The following is a 20,517-nucleotide window of genomic DNA, read 5'->3' as shown; positions in this document are numbered from 1 at the left end:
AGAGAATCTACGTCAGTTTAGCGGCCAATGAGCAATTTGTGGACAGGACACCGGCCCCCTCTTCAAAGGAATACTTTTGGGCGTCGAGTGAGACAGTTTGAACTCCCAGGCGTCAATTAAAGTTTACATTTGTCGCACTTGTCAAATTGGATGCCATCAATTTGCGATACGGAAGGGAACACCGAATTTTCCCATTTACTTCCATAAGGCGGCTTCGGGACTTAAAAATCGAATTCCGTGGGGTCAATTACCTGTAGCACCATCTTTTTCTGGAGAATCTGAGTCAATTTAGCGACCAAAGGGAAATTATGGAGGGGCCACTGTCCCCTTCAGGAAGGAATTATTTTTGGGCCTAAAATGGACCGATTTTGGATTTTTAGGGGCCAGTTGCAAGTGAACTTTTCTGTACTTTCCAATTTTAATACAATCGAATCCCGTCTTTTAGGATCGTGACCCCCGCCCCCCCACCTTTACCTTCTCAAGGGAGCCAGGGAGGTTTCAGGACCATGAATTTTGGATTCCTTGGGGTCAATTCCCCTGTTAACTCCGCGATCCCCGAATTTGAAAGACCTAAGTTGCGGTACGGGTGGTCTGAGACACTCTGTATTTAAGCCAGGGTTGCCACAGAATTTAAAAAATAAAATTCCCTTACATTTCTCTGATTTCCCTGACATTTGGAGGTATGCGGAATGGTGAAAAAGACACAATTAGAAATAGTTTTCTTGAAAAAATGAAAGTTTTATGTTGAATAATTTATATGCGTTCACCTAGTCTTTCGTCATTGATAGTAACTGAAGGAGGTTACATCTTTGAATGGCTCATTATTAAAGAAGTTTTGATCAATTTTTTTAGTTGTATTTCCTCAAAGTTCATATTAACATCATGCTCTACTTGCCGTAGACTAAGAGAAGAAATTCTGCAACGCTTAACAAATTTGAGAAGTATTTGCTGGGTGTGCTACCACTTCCATTTGAGATTAATAGTGCGTAAAACTGAGTGTTACATATGAAATGGATGAGAAGAAGGGAAGTTTGAGCTAATAATTTTTCACTTTTAAAAATAATAAGAACCAAAACAAATCCCGCAAAATCGCCCCTTCCAACCCTGAAAACGCAAAAATAGTTGTTCGAAATTACGGACGCAATCTTGAAAAAAAAAAATAGTAACTCAACCACTTTTCCCTGACATGTTCGGCATTCTTCCTTGACATTTCCCGGTTTTCCCTGACTGGAAATCTGGTTTTAAGATATGAAAAAGCGTTAAGGGTGCTCAGAAGACCCTGGGGGAAGGGGGGGAGGGGTTGCAACAATTTTGTGACTGTAACAAAGTTGGTCTCCTGATTATGCCTCATTGAAGAAAGGAAATCAAAAGTTCAAAAAAAAGAGAAAATCTGCTTATTTTTGCTGTATGAATAATACAAACATAGCGCGAGCAGAGATACATGAAAACAGACCTCTTAAAATCTCAAAGTTATTGATCCAATCATCGTACCAAGCTCAATATTTCAGGAGATGCTCTTTGTTACTTATTCTTCAAGACCCTATTTGAAAACAATCTGCGGATATCATCCTTCCCCTTTTGTCCCCCCCTCCCCTTAATTTAGGGGGAAGGCACCCTTGAATTTTCTTTAAAATTAAGTTTGGTCAACGCAAATCGAGTAGAACATACCAAGAGCTTCAAATTTAGAAAAAATTGAGCTCTGTAGCTAAAAGATATTGAATTTTGAAGGTAAAAAAGTGTCGCAACTTGGAGATTTTGGGGACAATTTTGATCACTCAAATTTTCGGCCCCCGTCGCATAAGGAAGCTAAAACTTTGCATTTGTCAGTTCCTCAGTTAGCATAACAAGGATACCAAATTTAATCAGAAATGGAGGAGGTGGAGAACAGTTTTGCCTTTTTTTTCATCGATTTGATGTGGAATGACCCGCTTTCAAGATGTGATATGCCTTTCCTATATTAGGTCAAAATATTTTTGCTCTAACGTGCTATTCATCTCTCATACATAAGAATTTTATAATCATTTTCTCATACTCTCTATGTTTTCTAGGCTGATTTTTACCAATTAAGAAGCATGTAATTAAAACAGAGCATTGTAGATGCAAATTTACCGGTAAAGCGCATTGACGATACAAAATGTCATTGGGGCCAATTCCTGACAAGAAATTTCATGAATGCAAGTACTTAAATATATTTTCAGGCACAAGAGAATTCAACGTGCTACTGGATATACGAGGGGCGTTCAATAAGTAAGTATCCCCCCCTCTCTAAAATCCATTATAATGAACCAATTTTAAAAAACTTGGGCTCAAAATCTTCCTAAGGATATTTTCAGTTCAACAAAACAAACCGCAACAAAATCGGACCATGTCCGGCCGAACGCGAGCCGTTTGAACGCGCCGAGGTGCTCGACGCTCCCGCCGAATCCGCGAGGATTTGAAGTCCGCTACAGGAGAAGAGCTTCTCTGCCAAAGCCTCAGTCGTTCATCACTGACGAAAAATCAAAGAAATTTTTTTGAATAAGAGGCTTACCTCACTTCTCCACATAACCAGCTCGATCCAAGCAAGTCTGATACTGAGACTAAGAGGACAGCTTTTGGATGCCTCGCGCGTGGAAGTCTTTCAGCTGACCGGGGATGAAAGAGTGGACGGCTTGTTTGACCTCTTCCCCTGATTCAACATTAACCTCCACCTCCAAGTTCAGATTTCAGATACGATAATAAATGGCAAACCAGACCACCATTTATTCCCGTTCCTGAAATCTGAACTTGGAGGTGTTAATGTTGAATCAGGGGAAGAGGTCAAACAAGCCGTCCACTCTTTCATCCCCGGTCAGCTGAAAGACTTCCACGCGCGAGGCATCCAAAAGCTGTTCTCTTAGTCTCAGTATCAGACTTGCTTGGATCAAGCTGGTTATGTGGGGAAGTGAGATAAGCCTCTTATTCTACAAAAATTTCTTTGATTTTTCGTCAGTGATGAACGACTGAGGCTTTGGCAGAGAAGCTCTTCTCCTGTAGCGGACTTCAAATCCTCGCGGATTCGGCGGGAGCGTCGAGCACCTCGGCGCGTTCAAACGGCTCGCGTTCGGCCGGACATGGTCCGATTTTGTTGCGGTTTGTTTTGTTGAACTCAAAATATCCTAAGGAAGATTTTGAGCCCAAGTTTTTTAAAATTGGTTCATTATAATGGATTTTAGAGAGGGGGGGATACTTACTTATTGAACGCCCCTCGTATAGGAAATTTTAGGCGCTGCACTTTGTCGCTTGGTCAAAATATCAATGAGTCAGATCTTTTTTTCACCTATCAACATTATTGGCCCTGGCAGACAAGAAATAAGGTGTGGAGATGCAAATTTCAGGGGCTGTTAATGCAGCTCGTATTGATAGTCCGAGAATTCGTAAAGAAACTTGAGAAATAGACTCATGATATTTTTTTGCTGAGACTTTATTTTTATATTTTATTTATATTTTATTTTTATATTTTATATTTTTTTTTATTTTATTTTTTTTATTTAATTTTTATTTTATTTTATATTTTTTTACTTTTATTTTTTTACTTTTTTTTTTTATTTTTTTATGAGAATTTACTGTTATTCTGTGTTTCAAGGCGTACCGACAAGGAGACCCTACACTCATGCCTCCTTAAAATCGATCAGCGTTTGGCCAAATGAGCCTGTTGAAAACTTTTGCTAGAGCAAAAATGAGAAATGTTCCTTGTAGATAATGTCTTAAAAATAACGATGAGCGCACCAGCAAACTCTGAAATGCACTCATAACTTCACAAGCTGGGTAAGAAATTTGCGTTATTTTAAGCTTCCTACTTCAAAAAGGATACTACAGCACAGGTTAACATTTCGTTAGAGGAGTCATTCTATTCAATCCCTGCTGAACATGGCCGACGCTTCCGCGCGCAAAATGAGGAGAGCAGGTCAATCAACGCAGATATCTATCAACACGAGAAAAATGTAAATGTAAAAACGCCGATTGTTATGAGGTGGTTAGAATCATTGTCCTGTCACATGTGTTTTGGCGGATTGGCGTCGGCTATGTTGAATACTGCGTAGTATCCTTGTGAGCAGGGGTTGGATGGGTTGGATGACTCCTCTGACGGAATGTTCACCTGAGCCAGGGTATCGTTTTTGAGGCGGGAAGCTCGAAAAGACGCAAATTTCTTATGCAAATTGTAAAGTAAGGAGTGCCTTTCAGACTTAGCCGATGCGCTCATCGTGATTTTTGAGACATTTTCTATGAGTAACGACTCTTCTTTTGGCTCTAGCAAAAGTTTGCAACTGGCCCATTGTAGTTCAATAAAATCCATTGGACAAGTCTCTCAACGTTTTTGCCAAAGCCCCCCCGGAAAAGGGTGTTTACCCTAGTTCTGTCACCTACAGGAAGACAAAGAAAACCACTCTTATAAAAAATGACATATTCATGATAATAGTAAAAAAAAAATATATATATAACACATGAATCACTAAATACGAAAAGGGCACATGTCCAGAAAACCAAATTGTTCAGGAGACACAAAAAACTGTTTATTTTGTGGTAGATATTTTTTGGAAAGTCGTAATGTTTAAAACAAACCCGCGCGGGGCGAAGCGGAGCGCCCGTTTTTTTAAACCTAACGACTTTCCAAAAATTATCTACCACGAAATAAACAGTTTTTTGTGTCTCCTGAACAATTTGGTTTTCTGGACATGTGCCCTTTTTGTATTTAATGATTCACATATAAAATCAATTAACAGATTCAGATGAGAGAGGTAAAGAAAGCATTGGAGGAACCATGGGAAAAAAAAGAAGCCAAGCCGGGATTCCAACCCGGAACCTGTGGAGGGCAAGTTGTCAGCCCTGTCCACCATACCACGGCAGACTACAATAGAGGAGAGGCAAACAAACCTATGATATGCGCACGGCGCGTCGCACAGTCATTCATGTTGTTAGGTACCCCGAAAAAGGTGACAGAACTGGGGTCAATTTTACCCTTTTCCACAGGGCATTGGCAAAAACGTTGAGAGACGGGCCTAGTGGATTTTCATTAACTACATTTTGGCCAAACGCCGCACGGTGGAGCGCAGCATGGGAATGCCCAGTCATCGCCTTGCTCCCCAACTTGTTTCGACTATTCCACTCATTCCAATGCGAATTTCGTGATGAAACAAGTTTTGCAAACTTGGGCATCTTATGGTATTTCGATTGTAGAATTCATTTTTGACCTTACTTTGCTTAATTTATTAACGGAAATACATAATTTTGGGAGTTCTTTCTAACTTTCAGTAGAAAGTGAAAAGATAAGTTACTCAAAGATAAATTTTACTCGATTCTGTGGGCATTTCGTGTTGAAACTTCACAGGCTTGAAGTATTTTGATCAAAGAATTTATTACTGACCTTACTTTTCTTGATATGTTAAAACAAACGGACGATTTTTGGGGGTTTTCAAACTTTCGACGGAAACATAAAAAGATAAGTTGCTAAAAGATAAATTTTACTTGTTCTTGTCGGAATTTTGTGTTGAAACTTTGTGAAGTTATGATATTTTGAACGTAGAATTCATTTTTGACATTAGAATTGTTTGTATGTCAACGTAATTACACTACTTTGGTTATTTTTAAACTTCTGGTAGAAATGTGAAAAGAAAATTTACTCAAATGGAATTAACTCGTTCTGGTAAAAAAATACATGTTAAATCGTTGATGCACGATCATACGTTCATCTTAAAGCCAATTTTTGAGCTTGCTTTTGTTATTTTCTTTACATGCATACGTGATTTTGAAGGATTTTATTAAAAAATCGATCGGAATGCACAATGAAAATATACGCAGAGATTTTATCTGTTCCCATTGACATTTCATGTTTCAACTATTGATTTCCTGTGATATTTTCATTGAGGAATAAAAATTTGATTGTGAATATTTCAATTGCTCGATCAAAGGACAAAAGTAAGCAATTTTTATCGACACTATGTGGTCTCTCAGTGTAATGAATGCTCATATTTCTATCCATTATGAAAAAAAATATGGTTTTACCGTTACCTTCTGAGACAAATGAAAAATTCCAGTTTAATATGATTCCAAGAAACAATTGAGGACAACACACCAAGAACAGCCTATAACTGGAAACCGCGTTTTGAGAAAAACGCATTTGAAGTTTTGTTTTTGATGTACTGCGTAGACTTTTCTATGTAGGTACCCTGTTTTGGTGTTTTTGGGTGACCTAACCCTTCTATTGAAGGATGCCGAGTAGATTTTGCGATCCATTTTGGGTTTACACTCTAATATATTTAATTTAAAAAAGCGGTTTATAGGCCATTATTACGCCCAACAATCATTTTGGTGGCAATATGAAGTATAAATCATTTTAATCACCCATGATTAACGCAAAATGAAAGAATATCGATAGTGAGTAAAGAAAGGGGTAACCAGCACCTTATGGGCCCTTAAGTTTATAGGCCCATATTGCGCCCAACAGTCATTTTGGTGGCAATATGCGAAGTATACATTTTTGGAGGAATGGATAGTTTAAGAGGAGAATAAATTATTTCAATAGCTCGTTTTTCTGAAATAAAAACAAATCTTTATAAATGAGATCAAAAAATAAAGTAATTCTACTATCGCCGCGCCGATGCCCGCGAACCGAGAATGATAAGGCCGCGCATATAGGTCGTTCTTGCACCCATCGATGCAGAGGCCTGACTTAACTCGGAAAAAAAAGGTTTTTCGACCTCGAGCCGTTACCTATCTATATTCTATCGCTACCACAGCATAGTCCAGGGTACGTAGAAGTTGAGAAGCAGATGGGCGTAATAACGACCTATACGCCTATAGGTTGTTCTTGGTGCGGTGTCCTCAATTTCGAACCTATAATTTAAAATATTCATAGAGAGATATGAATATAAAAGGTTTTATTTTTTTTGGGGGTGGGGGGGGCTTAAGACTTTATACACAATTTTAAGTTTATACATAGCCATTGCAGGGCATAAAAGCTATAACCGCTTTAAGTTACGACATCATCGCTATCACCATCGCGATCAACCCTGTCAACAAGATTAAATTGCACGGTAAATCCGTCCATCTCATATCACAAATCACGATACCTCAGAATCAGTTGGGACACTTCCATCGCTTTGTATAGGATTTTATCTATACCACGCCTGAAGCGCCAAGCGCTTCGGGAGGATGGGCTGCAAAGTGGTCAGGGGGTGAAACTTCTATTATGATAATTTCATTCAAAGGTATTGATAGAACATTCAACATTTTGATTTTTTCCTTAAAATGCCAAATAAACATATTAGATACAGGGTTATTCAACAGTTACGCACCACTGACCATAACTTTAGTTCTAATTATGATATCGATTTGCGGTTTGCGGCGTCCTTCCTCATATCGAGGGGGAAACTTTTTGAGGTACTTTTCAGTTCTTCACCCCCCCAGGGGGAGGGGGGCCGGGGGGCAACTCAAAAATTTCAAATGGCAACCCCCATCATGTGATACATCGTTGGAAAGAGCATGAAAAAAGAAAATTTTTGGCGCAAACCGGAAGTCGATCTGACCCCCCTGTCAAAAGTTAGGGGGGTCCAAAGGTTATTTAGGGGGTCCGTAGTTTTCAAAACTCTTAACCCCCTGCCCCCCCCCCTCATTTTTGGTTGCAGAGCGGGTAAAAACCGGGAAATTCACTACAAATAATGCCCGAAACTAATGTCCAACTTGAGGAGGACCCTTGAAACGTTGCGATCAGTCGGAGCATTGAAATACAAGGACTGCCACCCCCTTAAAGTACGGAAACATCCAAAACACCCCCGCTGCCCCCCTCATTTTTCGTTGCGGAGCGGGTAAAAACCGGGAAAATCGCTAGAAATGATGCCCCGGTTCTTACCAGCTCTGCAACGAAAAAAGAGGGGGGCAGCGGGGGTTTTATGGGTGTTTCCGTCCTTAAAGTGGGCGGCAGTTCCTGTGTTGCAGTTCTCCGACTGAGCGCAACGTTTCAAGGGTTCTCGTCACGTTCTACAGTGGTTTCGGGCATCATTTCTGGCGATTTTCCCGGTTTTTACCCGCTCCGCAACGAAAAATGAGGGGGGCAGCGGGGGTGTTTTGGATGTTTCCGTACTTTAAGGGGGTGGCAGTCCTTGTATTTCAATGCTCCGACTGATCGCAACGTTTCAAGGGTCCTCCTCAAGTTGGACATTAGTTTCGGGCATTATTTGTAGTGAATTTCCCGGTTTTTACCCGCTCTGCAACCAAAAATGAGGGGGGGGGCAGGGGCTAAGAGTTTTGAAAACTCACGTTAAAGTCGCAGGCTGCGTTTGCGTTAACATTGGCAAGAAGGTCCACTCGGATTTGATACTAAGTTTGAAGCTCTTCTGTGACTTTTCGCATTTTAATGCAATGTTTCATTGTAACAGGCCCATCCCCCCCTACGGGGGGGCTGTGGTGGCCCGGGGGCAATATAAAGACTTCGGTATCAGACTTGGAGTATTCGAGGACTCTTTGAAAAGAGAAACGGTATGTCCAAGAGCCGCCGAAGCTACTCTAAAAAATGAAGGTACGGACCCCCTAAATAACCTTTGGACCCCCCTAACTTTTGACAGGGGGGTCAGATCGACTTCCGGTTTGCGCCAAAAATTTTCTTTTTTCATGCTCTTTCTAACGATGTATCACATGATGGGGGTTGCCATTTGAAATTTTTGAGTTGCCCCCCGCCCCCCCTCCCCCTGGGGGGGGGTGAAGAACTGAAAAGTACCTCAAAAAGTTTCCCCCTCAATATGAGGAAGGACGCCACAAACCGCAAATCGATATCATAATTAGAACTAAAGTTATGGCCAGTGGTGCGTAACTTTTGAATAACCCTGTATTAAGAAAAACAGCTCTGTTTCCCCGCCGCCATCGCAAGTTCGCAAACCTCTCAAATGATTAATTTTGGCCAAAAAATGGGCAAAATTACTGTCAAAATTGAATTTTACGATGAAATTACTGTAAGAGCATCAAGTTTCAAAATGAAAATCCGGCTGAGTGTATTAAGACGCCAAGATAATTCAGCAACATGTAGAGAAACAGCAAATTCCGTCCTCACTTTTCCGGACAAAAATCGATGTAACTCTCAAAGCGGCAACTGGCGGCAGCTAAATATAACGGATTCCTCATCCTGAGGGATCACCAGTACACGCCTTACGCATGATTGGACGGCGAAATGCGGCGAAATTTATAAAAGTCTATTCAAACTTTTATTTTCTTATTTTCGGAAGGGTCATCTTTGATCAGACATAACAACGTGAAGAATTGAGTTTTAACTTTCAAATAGTGGAATGTGTTCTTCTTACACTCTAAAATAAGATCCAAGCATTCATATCAATTATTGCCACTCGAAAAGGCAGGTATGGAAACCGTCCTTAGAAAACAGAGCAAAATCGGCCGTTACAGAAAATGTCAACTTCAGGAAACCAGGAGGCAAAAGCATTTGACAAAATCATAAAACCAGCACTAGATTCATATAATATGGATCCTTAGGAATACATTCCATCACATCTTTATGCAAAATATGAGAACACCCCATCTCTGAGGTTTTACCCATTTCGTCCCACTGTGCGCCGATCGATTTTGAGGTGGCATGAGGTTCTTTTGTGACGCCATTGGAAAATTTAAAAAATTTCCCAAAATTTCAGCCAACCAGCGCTTTGTGCACTATTTTTGGAAAGAAATGGAACATAACTTCTCTGCACGCATTTCTAATCATTTTTCAAAACTCTCAAAGCTGTGTGTTAGCCCAGGGCAACCATATAAAGGGTGTCCAGGAGTTGATGTACCGATTCAGGACCGATTTTTAGGCTCAAAATAGGACCTTTCCTTAGTATACACTTACGCTCAAAAAGGCTTCATAGGTGAGCCATACGCTTCCTCCCAAAGAAGCCTTTTTTATCTTCCAAAGTGATGTAACTCCTCATTACTTTGTCATAAGAAGCTGAAACTACATGGAGGTAGTATTTTGCAGCATTCTCTTCATTTTTCGTGTTTTCAAGGACGTACGTCTCCGGAAAGTGACGTTACGAGCTTTCCCGAATTTGAAAAATGCGATAACTTTTTTGGTAGATAATATTTGAAAAAACAGCTTTCACGGTGTGAAAGAGCACAAAAATTTTCCGGAAACGCATCAAAAGAGCTATGAAAGTTTCAAATTTTCGAGCTCTTTGCTGGATGGGCAATTTTTACTGCAAGGACTATAAACAAGCATATAGTATAGCAAAAGAAACGCATAGCTCACTTATCAAGCATTTGTGGGAATGTGTGTATAGGATAAAAAAAAGTCATCTTTTGAGCCGAAAAATCGATCCTGAGAGTCAAGTACACTAACTTCTGGACACCCTGTATGTCAAGAAGACACATCTCTAAAAGAATATCTCACCAAGTTTAATTCCTCAAATTTAGCACGGGTCAGAGTTTCAGAGAAGTCTTCACCATCAAAAAAGCTTTCAATTTCTATTCTGACTTGGTGCGCAGATGACAAGGCTCGTTTAGCTTTCTCAACTTCACGACGCAACTTCTGAACAGCCCGGTTATCTTTGCGAACATCCTTGCCTTTCTTCTTCTTGTGCAGTTTGATGAAGTGATCCATTACACGTTGGTCAAAGTCCTCACCTCCAAGATGAGTATCACCGTTGGTTGAAACTACCTGAAACCGGGTAAATAAACAAATTTAAAATCCATGGTAGTGCGCTTCGGCAGGAAGAAATGAACTGTTAAGCTGCTACACATTTTTATTGACATTATTATGCATATAGTTAATTAAGTTTTACAAGGCATGCAGTTGAAGTCTTGAAGAGAATTAGTTTCAACTTGCGAGAGATTAGCTTATATCATGTTTGTTCATTTGAACTCCTTGCTAGCAGATTCACTAAAATATACTCAGTCTAGGCAAATAGGGAACAGAGTCTGCAAAAATTGCGGGTAGCTATGTGTTCAGTGATTCCTGTATAATTTTTGACACTAAATCGAATTCAACTTGGCGCCAAAAAATTCGAACCAGCAAGTTACCTGGCAAAAATGACCTAAAATTGGCTTTTTTGGCAGATTAAGGCCGGTGACTTGCAAAGAGCAGATCAGAAAACAAAAAGAGCTATTTTCAAAATTAAAGCCTGCTATAGGACCTAGCGCACTCCTCCTGATGGGGATGTGTACCGTGATCGATTTTTAATTTTTTTAATAGTTTTACATTCTTCTCTAGATGTTGATTAAAAGTAATCATTGCACCAACTTTCAACAAGGCACCGTTTTAGCACAATCCCCGATTGTAGTTTCGGTAATTTCCGGGACTGGGCGGCTAAAATCTATACGCAGTGCCTGTGTGTCTTGCAAGGTCAATAGAGAGGGAGAGAGAGAGAAACTGACGTGGACGGTGAAAAGAGAAGGCATGTGGAATCTGAGATGAGACTGTCACTCGGCTGATAATCGGTTTTCCTGTTCATGTAATTTATACTCACCCATCCGACCCGAATCATACTCAAGTACTGCACTACCTTCATTTAGGCAAGGAATAATCGAAACATTTTCCGAGGATAGTGCGAAAACGGTGCCTCGTGGAAAGTTGGCGCAATGATGACTTTGGATCAGCATCCTCAGACGAATTTAAAACAATAAAAAAATTAAAAATCGATCGTAGTACACACCCTCAAAAGGAGTGTGCGGGGTCCTTTCCTATAAAATTGCTTCTAAGCATATTTTTGCTAGATGCAAAATTAAATGCACTTGAGGGTGCCAAACTTTGGAAAATGAGCGAAAATTGGCATTTTTAGCGATTTGTGACCATTACTTTTTTTTCTTCCATCTGACGAAAGATTTATTGACAAATGATGTGAAATTGGTGGAAATTTAAAATGAAATACATTCACTGAGTTCAAAAATAAGGAGTTGACCACATTGCAATGTTGCCGAAATTGTGTAGAATTGTTTTTTGGCAGTTTTGGACCACTATTCCATTGTTATTTGTTTACTTTTTTATTCCTTAGTTTGAAATTTGGGACGAATGAGTCAGAATCAACGAAAGTAAAGTTGAAAAATTGACTGTTACAATCTGTGTCTAACATGTCAGAAGGGCACATTCTCTGAAGCGCTCTATCATGATAGTGCGGCACAGCAGTTGCGCCAGGAAATCGAGCTTCTGGCTAACTGTAAAGATCGTAAAAGGTAGATTATTAAGTTAGTATGAAATTCTATTCTAACTAATAAAAGGGAAATACATTGGTCACTGACTCGCTCGCTCGCTCGCTCGCTCCCTCACTCACTCACTCACTCATCCATCACGCTCGCCTCCCCGCTCCCACTGGTCGGAATCGGTGCTAACTTAGTCGTTTGCCGGGTACTGTAGGGTGCGTCAAAAAAAATGAAAGTCTGAAATGTTCCGCTCCCCAGGCGGCAATCGATGACGTTTGGTAAAAAAACATGTTTGCCAAAATTTGGGCCAATATCAACCATTTTAAATGGTGCCAAAGGTCAATTTTGTAATGACATTATGATATTTTGGTTTAGACCTCGATTTCGCACAAAAAACTCGATTTTACGCTGAAATCGTGCGTTTACGAGAAAAATGCCAAAGAACTCGACTTGTAGAGGATGAAATTTTACACTAGGCAGACGTCTTGTAACCGATAAAAATCAAATTGAACTAGAAAAACTCAACTCGGTATTTATTTTTTTGGTTCTCAGAATTTCCGAGGTCTTAGAAAGTAGAGGTGTAAAAGACTCATTTTTCACGAAAATAAGTCGAAAGAGGGTGTAAATGAACTGTAGGTAAGTGTTGAGGATGCAAATGTCATCATAACTTCCTCAGTTTCAAAAAAAGTTCCAACAATTTTGCACAATCCTCCAAAAAGTGCACGGCTCGAGAAGCAGGATCGTGCTATAATAGTAAGGGGAAAGAGCGGTTTGACCGGGAAAAATTGCGTAACAAACTTTCCCAATGTAATCGTCATCAGTAGGTCCCCCTGAACAACTTCCTAAAAGTTAAAAATGGCCCGACCCCGGAATACCCCTCAAAAAAGTTAAAATTGAAAATGGCGGCCGTAATAAGAGGGTCCGGGAAATCGGTATTTTAAAATGCTCATTCTGTCTCATCATGTGAGGTATCATTTCCTATGTAATTTTGGTCGCAGATTTCATAAATGAATTCCACAAGGCCCCCTGGCCAAAGGGGGCGCTCTAAATCAAAGGTGGCGGCCAAATGTGAAAGGCAGGAGGTTGCATTTTTTTTTAAATATTCACCGAAGGAACAAGGAAAGTGAATTGTCTTTATTTTCATGTATTTATGGCCAAGAAACTTAAATTTGATGTTATAAATGTATTTAATAAAGAAAAATAAAGGAAACATACGACTACCGAGAGAAACGTAAGCTTAGAAGGGGCCTTGCGGAATTCATTTATGAAATCTGCGACCAAAATTACATAGGAAATGATACCTCACATGATGAGACAGAATGAGCATTTTAAAATACCGATTTCCCGGACCCTCTTATTACGGCCGCCATTTTCAATTTTAACTTTTTTGAGGGGTATTCCGGGGTCGGGCCATTTTTAACTTTTAGGAAGTTGTTCAGGGGGACCTACTGATGACGATTACATTGGGAAAGTTTGTTACGCAATTTTTCCCGGTCAAACCGCTCTTTCCCCTTACTATTATAGCACGATCCTGCTTCTCGAGCCGTGCACTTTTTGGAGGATTGTGCAAAATTGTTGGAACTTTTTTTGAAACTGAGGAAGTTCTGATGACATTTGCATCCTCAACACTTACCTACAGTTCATTTACACCCTCTTTCGACTTATTTTCGTGAAAAATGAGTCTTTTACACCTCTACTTTCTAAGACCTCGGAAATTCTGAGAACCAAAAAAATAAATACCGAGTTGAGTTTTTCTAGTTCAATTTGATTTTTATCGGTTACAAGACGTCTTCCTAGTGTAAAATTTCATCCTCTACAAGTCGAGTTCTTTGGCATTTTTCTCGTAAACGCACGATTTCAGCGTAAAATCGAGTTTTTTGTGCGAAATCGAGGTCTAAACCAAAATATCATAATGTCATTACAAAATTGACCTTTGGCACCATTTAAAATGGTTGATATTGGCCCAAATTTTGGCAAACATGTTTTTTTACCAAACGTCATCGATTGCCGCCTGGGGAGCGGAACATTTCAGACTTTCATTTTTTTTGACGCACCCTAGGGTACTGATCCCGAGGGGTGCAATAAGCTCGCTTTTCTCGATCCGCCCGTCCGTTCGCGAGTAACCGCGGTCGGAAGTCGCGGATATTCCCGTAAGCCCGTGTGTGATGGAAAGAGAGACGTAGCAATGCGGGTATATTTCCTGTCTCGGCCGTTGCCGGATGGCCGTCGGACACCGCGAGCTACGCGCGTGATTGGCGCTTGATTCTCGCTGTTCTATGCCATGAACGGCAACAGTGCGGGCCTTTCTATGTTTCATACGATTATCAGCTGATGAAAGTTTTTGCCTAAATGAAATGGTGTGGAGGGATAAGTACATGGCTAAAGAGAGCAAAGTTAGAGTTCATAAAACGATTGTAAGACCTGTGCTGACTTACGCTGCGGCGACCCGGGCAGACACGAAGCACACTAAACAACAGTTTTTGGGCCGTAGAAATGAAAGTCCTGAGGAAAATAGCAGGCTTTACACTCCGAGACAGGCATATCAACGAGTCAATTCGTGAAGAGTGCCAAATTCAAGATATTGCCAAATGGACCACGATGCGCCGGAAAATGTGGTCGGAACATGTTGAGAGGATGGACGGGGAAAGGCTTGCCCAGATTTGTATGGTAGGACGACCTCATAGCCAAAGGCAACCTGGACGACCGCCCAAGAGATGGGCACAGAGCTGCCTTTCATCCCGGGAGTATTAAGTGATCTCTCTCATCGCCATCATATTTTACTAATTTAAAGGCTAGACAAACGGGGTCACGGCCCGAGTCAGAAGTTAGAAGAAGAAGAAAAGAAAATTTTTGAGCTTCATTATCTTTCCATGGCTATTTTCTAACCGTTCGACCGGATCGCACATCGCAGATTGCATTCATTCTGTGTCACCTACGCTCACTGCTCACATATTTATTCACACCCCCCCCCCCCCCCACGACGACTTTTACTTTGGTTTTTTTTTAAATCGAGCAGCTGATGAAAATAACAACTTTTTGAATGTTTTGGGTCAGTTATTACCTCCAATTTCTGAACTCTAGTTCTTGTATTTATCGTGGTTTCCTAGGGTAGTCATGGATATTCTAACTATTAATTCTCGTGGAACTCAATCAAATACTGTAAAATCATTCATCAACCTGAAGATGGTGGTTGTTTATTCAGCTCTATATCTTACATAATACATGGCACCAACAGTCTTTGTGTTAAGTTCGCAGTGAAATAAGTAGTTCAATACATTGCAATTAATTGGGAAAGATTCAAGTTCTTAACTGAAGGAATAGATTGACATTAATGCAACGGTAACTTATACATTAAGCAACAAATGTATCATTTTGAGGACTTGCTTCCACACTACTCAAGAGGTCCGGCAGATGTTACTTTCTTTTTTTACGCAGTGTCCCACAACCCAAGGACTAAGTTTTCAGTATCTATACTATAAGCTCCGAGACCTCCTAATTTTGCGAAACTGGTAACGCTTAGTTCCAGCGTTCTACCGGGCCGATTTTCATGATTTTTGCGGCTATCGACGGGCAATTGTCTCTAGATAAGCCAACTCTTTTCAGATTTTCAAAATACGGCCCAGGTTTTTTTATATTACGTGGTAAAGTTGCGAATTCTCCCATTTAAACAATGTTAATTTATACTTTTTGTCATAGTTCGTTTGAGCGTTCTACCGGGCCGATTTCCATGATTTTTGCGTAAATCGACAAGTAAGAGGCCCTAGATGAGCCCGCTGTAATCAGATTTTGGAAAAAGGACCCAGGTTTTTTTTAAAATCACGTTATAAAAGTGAGTGAGTTTACAGAATGCTCCGGTACTGCTACCGCTATGCGCGGGAGGATGCGCAGTGGTCGAGGAGGTTGCGCAGTAGCTGTGTAGCCTGCGCATCAGCTCTACACTTATCTACACAAGATTCGCGCCGGAGACCTCATGACGGGCGGTGGCCAAGTCGTCTAAGTCGTCGGATGCATCCACTGTTAACTCGGTGTGGGTTCAATCTCCGATTTATGAGATTTTAATTATTACCTGACTAAAATTGTTCATTGTTTTACTGCAATATTTCATCAAGCAGTCATTCCAAAACGCGTCCTTTTAATTTTTAAGTAATTTTAAGTAAAGTTTAAAATTAAAGTATACCTCATATCGTAATTTTTTAGGGGAAAAATAAAACTAACACTGATAGGAGGGTGACAATAGGGCCGCGAAGCGGCCCATTGATGGCGCGGAGCGCCTTTAGTATCTTCTATACTATAAGCTCCAAGACCTCCTAATTTTGCGAAACTGGTAACGCTTAGTTCCAGCGTTCTACCGGGCCGATTTTCATGATTTTTGCGTACATTGACAGGTAATAGGCCCTAGATGAGCCCGCTGTAATCAGATTTTGGAAAAAGGACCCAGGTTTTTTTAAAATCACGTTATAAAAAAGAGTGAGTTTATAGAATGCTTCGGTACTGCTACCGCTATGCGCGGGAGGATGCGCAGTGGTCGAGGAGGTTGCGCAGTGGCTGTGTAGCCTGCGCATAAGCTCTACACTTATCTACACAAGATTCGCACCAAAACCCTCTTGTAGAGCAGTGACCGAGTCGTCTAAGGTGTCGAATGCGTCCACTTTGAACTCGGTGTAGGTTCCATCCCCGACTCATGAAATCTTAATTATTACCTGACTATCATTGTTCATTGTTTTACTGCAATATTTCATCAAGCAGTCATTCCAAAACGCGTCCTTTTAATTTTTAAGTAATTTTAAGTAAAGTTTAAAATTAAAGTATACCTCATATCGTAATTGTTTAGGGGAAAAATAAAACTAACACTGATAGGAGGGTAAAAATAGGGCCACGAAGCGGCCCATTGATGGCGCGGAGCGCCTTCAGGGGGTTGGGCCGCGTAGCGGCCAGGGGGCGTAGCCCCCTAGTATTCTTATAAGCTTCTGGATTCCATCGTTTGTGTTTAAATTATTCTTTCCACACAAATAGGCACGTACAAACGGGTCCTTACACACATTCAATTTCTCAGTCATCAAAAAAACCATTAAAATTTAAAAGCAAAGAAAATCTAAAACAGAGTGTTGATAACAATAATCCAATTTGAGATTTTTCAGAAACAATAACTGCTTTATGCACTGATCCTTTTCAATTCATTCTCATTTGCTCTTCTGTGAATCCGATGGTCCTTCCCTTTCAACGTTGGCCGGCAGAGAAGACTGAGGCAATTGTTCAACTTGATGGAGTTGATAGGTTAGAGAAATGTCACTTTCAGTTTCATTAACCGGCTGAAGATCATCAAAATCCATTGGCGGATTCAAGAAGCGGGGCAGGCATACAGGGCATGCGCCCCCCCCCCCCCCCCCCAGTTTTGCACAAAAAAAGGAGGAAGAAAGATAGAAGGAACGGAGGAAAGAGGAAGGAGAGACGCATATATTTACTAATGGTTCATGACGAAGTTGGCTCAAACTGCATTTTAGACTCTTTGTTGTTTCGAAAATTTTCAGGGGAAAGCCCCCCCCCCTCCCCCTTTCGAAGTGTCTACATCCGCTTTTGTCAAAATGTTCTTCCTCTGCTGTTAACCGCTGTTCTGCTTTACATGAAAGACATTAGTTGCCATCCATGATAGCAGGAGGTAAAATTTTCTGTGGGGTGTTTGTCATGATAACTCAGAATTTCTGATTTTCATGGGACACTTTCTGATGTCTCAATGAATAAGTTGTAAGTAAAGTAAGTAACGATGTGCCAAATACATGCAAGAATAGAATTTTAGGTAGCTTTGTCCATGAACAAAGATTTTGGAGCCGCAAACTTCAAACCGCCAAATCACTCCCACTTGATTTGACACAACAAAGTATTAAGATCATCCAGAGTCTTTGAAAACTTCACTGTGTCACAATAAATACATTTATTTTATATGAATTAGTGTTCCTTGTCACCTGGACAGGAACCTATTAGATGTAAATTATCTACTTGCCTCAATGTAAATTTAGCACTCTAGTAGAGAGCATTACCATCGCGACATGTTTACACCTCATTCTAGTGACAAAGATTGTGACAATGATTTATTTCGAAATAAATTCAATTGATTCTGATTCATTTGTCTCAGATTACAAACTAAGGAATAAAAATAAACAAATAATAAAAGAATAACAGGCCATAGTCCACCAAGAAAGTCAATTTTGCCAAATTCGGCAAATTAGCAGTCTGAATTTTTGATACGCTATGTTGAAATTCGGATTCAGCGTCAAAAATTACATTATAGCGCTCGATAGAGGCGCGGACGGCAATAAAGAAAAAAAAAACCTTAAAACCGACAGACAAGCAACAATACAGAGCTAAAAGTATGATTAGATGTATCACGTAATATTGAAGGCGTCAGATGTACACGTAAAATACTGGCCTCGTCAGAGTGTATAAATACAAAAATCAACTTAATATCGCATTTTTTGGGCCAAAATGTTCAGTTAAGCGGGCAAAGCTCTTTAACGGCTCAACAAAACCCTTTAACACCATATATGAATCGACGCGTAATGGATTCCCATTGTGCCATTTCGCAATTAGAACTTTCAAAAGTTTCCCTGTAAAAAGTTATTTGCTTTGCAAATAACTTAAAATATCCGTACGCGTGACGTCACAGAATGACGCTCAGCCAATAGCAGCACGGAGAGCGGTAGAGCGTACGGATCTCGCACACGGAACACCCGAGAGTGAATGATTATTATTCATTATTAATTCCTCATGAGTAGATAATAAGGTAAGTTATATTAATTATTTTAATTTTATATTGTAGAGGATGCAGTAGATGCAGGTCTTTCTTCAAATTTCCCGCATTGTTTAGAACTGGCGCAACTAGAAAATTGGCAAATGTGCATTGTGCCAGTCGTCATCAAGTTGTTGATGTTGATGTTGTTATCAATATCAACTGAACCAATAAAGCGTCCATGTTCAGATCAGAAGCTTGGAAGCACCTGTTATGACCTGTTACTGAAACTAGCTAAGCCCAAGTTTTAAGCTAATGGTTATTTAGAATAACTTTGCTTTCTCTCAAGAAGCTCTCAGTGTGCACGACTCATTGTGAGGTAAGACTTTTCAGCCCTTCACCACTAGACTTTGGCCAGAATCCAGACACGATGAGCCGAATACGTACTGTTAGGCTGTTACTTGGATCTTAAAAAACTAGAAATTTCATGGGATTCTTTAGGTTTAAGAGTCGTAGAAAATGATGTTTGCTCTACATTGATGGCACTGTGGTTGTGGTGGTTCTAGCCTTCTGGTGGCCAGGTGGTTCTGGCGCTTTTCCTACGTAACACTTCTTTAAATGCATTCGTTGGCTATACGGATAAGCCAATTTTAAAACCTTTGAGCATGCCTAGAGTAAGCATGCTCAGCTGAATGTATTTCTGCCAAACAGAACTATTTGCATTAAGACATGAGCCCTGTTATGCTATGCATATATTCTTATGAGTTTTGGGGCCTATGTGTTAATGCACATAGTTCTGTTTGGTAGAAATACGTCCAGTTGTAGGTAAGTAAACTGTGGGAACTAAAGTAAGTCCTTGAGATTTAGAGAGCGCTTGAAATTTCAGCGCAAATCTGGTTACATTTTTCACTAAAAGCGATAACCTCTGATGTTCATTTACACGTATCTGTGCCTGAAGGAACTATGTTGCGTGCAAACTATGGGCATGTGGGCACACAGTTCCTTTTTGTATAAATACATGCAGTCGGTAACTGTTCTATTTTTATTATGTAGTCATTGTAAGTAAAAACTTTCATTGAATCATTGTGACCATAGGGTTCCAATATGGCTGATCAAGACGTAACTCAGTCGCCTCATCTCTGTACTTTTTGATGATGTAGTTTGACTCTGTGAACTTGACCTCAATAATTTCACTGAATTCTCAGGGCGCTATAATTAATTCAAGTATCATTGCCATGTGATATTGTCTATGGGGTACCTTCGAAGTTCCTGGTTTGCAAAGATACCTACAGCTTCAGCGGTAAATGTTGATCGGAAGATTATAGCCAACTGTATTCAGCCCAATGTATTGAAATTGGAATTAAGGAGATCAGAAATACATTCTATGTGCATCTCTTTCAATCTAATTTGGTTCATCATAACAACTAGATACACCCAGTCATGGTTGCATCATGTATTCTGTTTTAGTGATTATATTTTTTATATTTCAGATACAGATTGAACGTTAACGCATTTCCGTATGCCTCGCTTGATTTTTGCAGCCCAAGAGGAAGTGTGACTTGGTGTAAACTCATCTATTCATAGGAAAATTCTTTACTTCTACTCGAAAGTTGCGTTGAGTGAGGTAATGAGTATTTAAATCATTCTTTACTACTGATGGT

General features: G+C 40.1%; 1 protein-coding gene across 2 annotated transcripts in view; it reads right to left on the bottom strand.

Annotated features, from left to right (window-relative positions):
- The window catches only part of Hsc70-3 (heat shock protein 70 cognate 3), an 88,439-nt gene that overhangs the window by 18,768 nt on the left and 49,154 nt on the right, over nt 1-20,517 (bottom strand). For both annotated transcript variants that reach the window (XM_019045108.2, XM_072297175.1), the window contains exon 6: nt 10,388-10,654. In XM_019045108.2, coding sequence (XP_018900653.1) covers nt 10,388-10,654 — 267 coding nt within the window. The remainder of the gene's footprint in view (nt 1-10,387; nt 10,655-20,517) is intronic.

Source organism: Bemisia tabaci, chromosome 2, assembly GCF_918797505.1.
Source record: "Bemisia tabaci chromosome 2, PGI_BMITA_v3".
Lineage (NCBI taxonomy): Eukaryota > Metazoa > Arthropoda > Insecta > Hemiptera > Aleyrodidae > Bemisia > Bemisia tabaci.
Note: the sequence above shows the minus strand (reverse complement) of the source record. Positions and strands in the feature narration are given on the sequence as shown.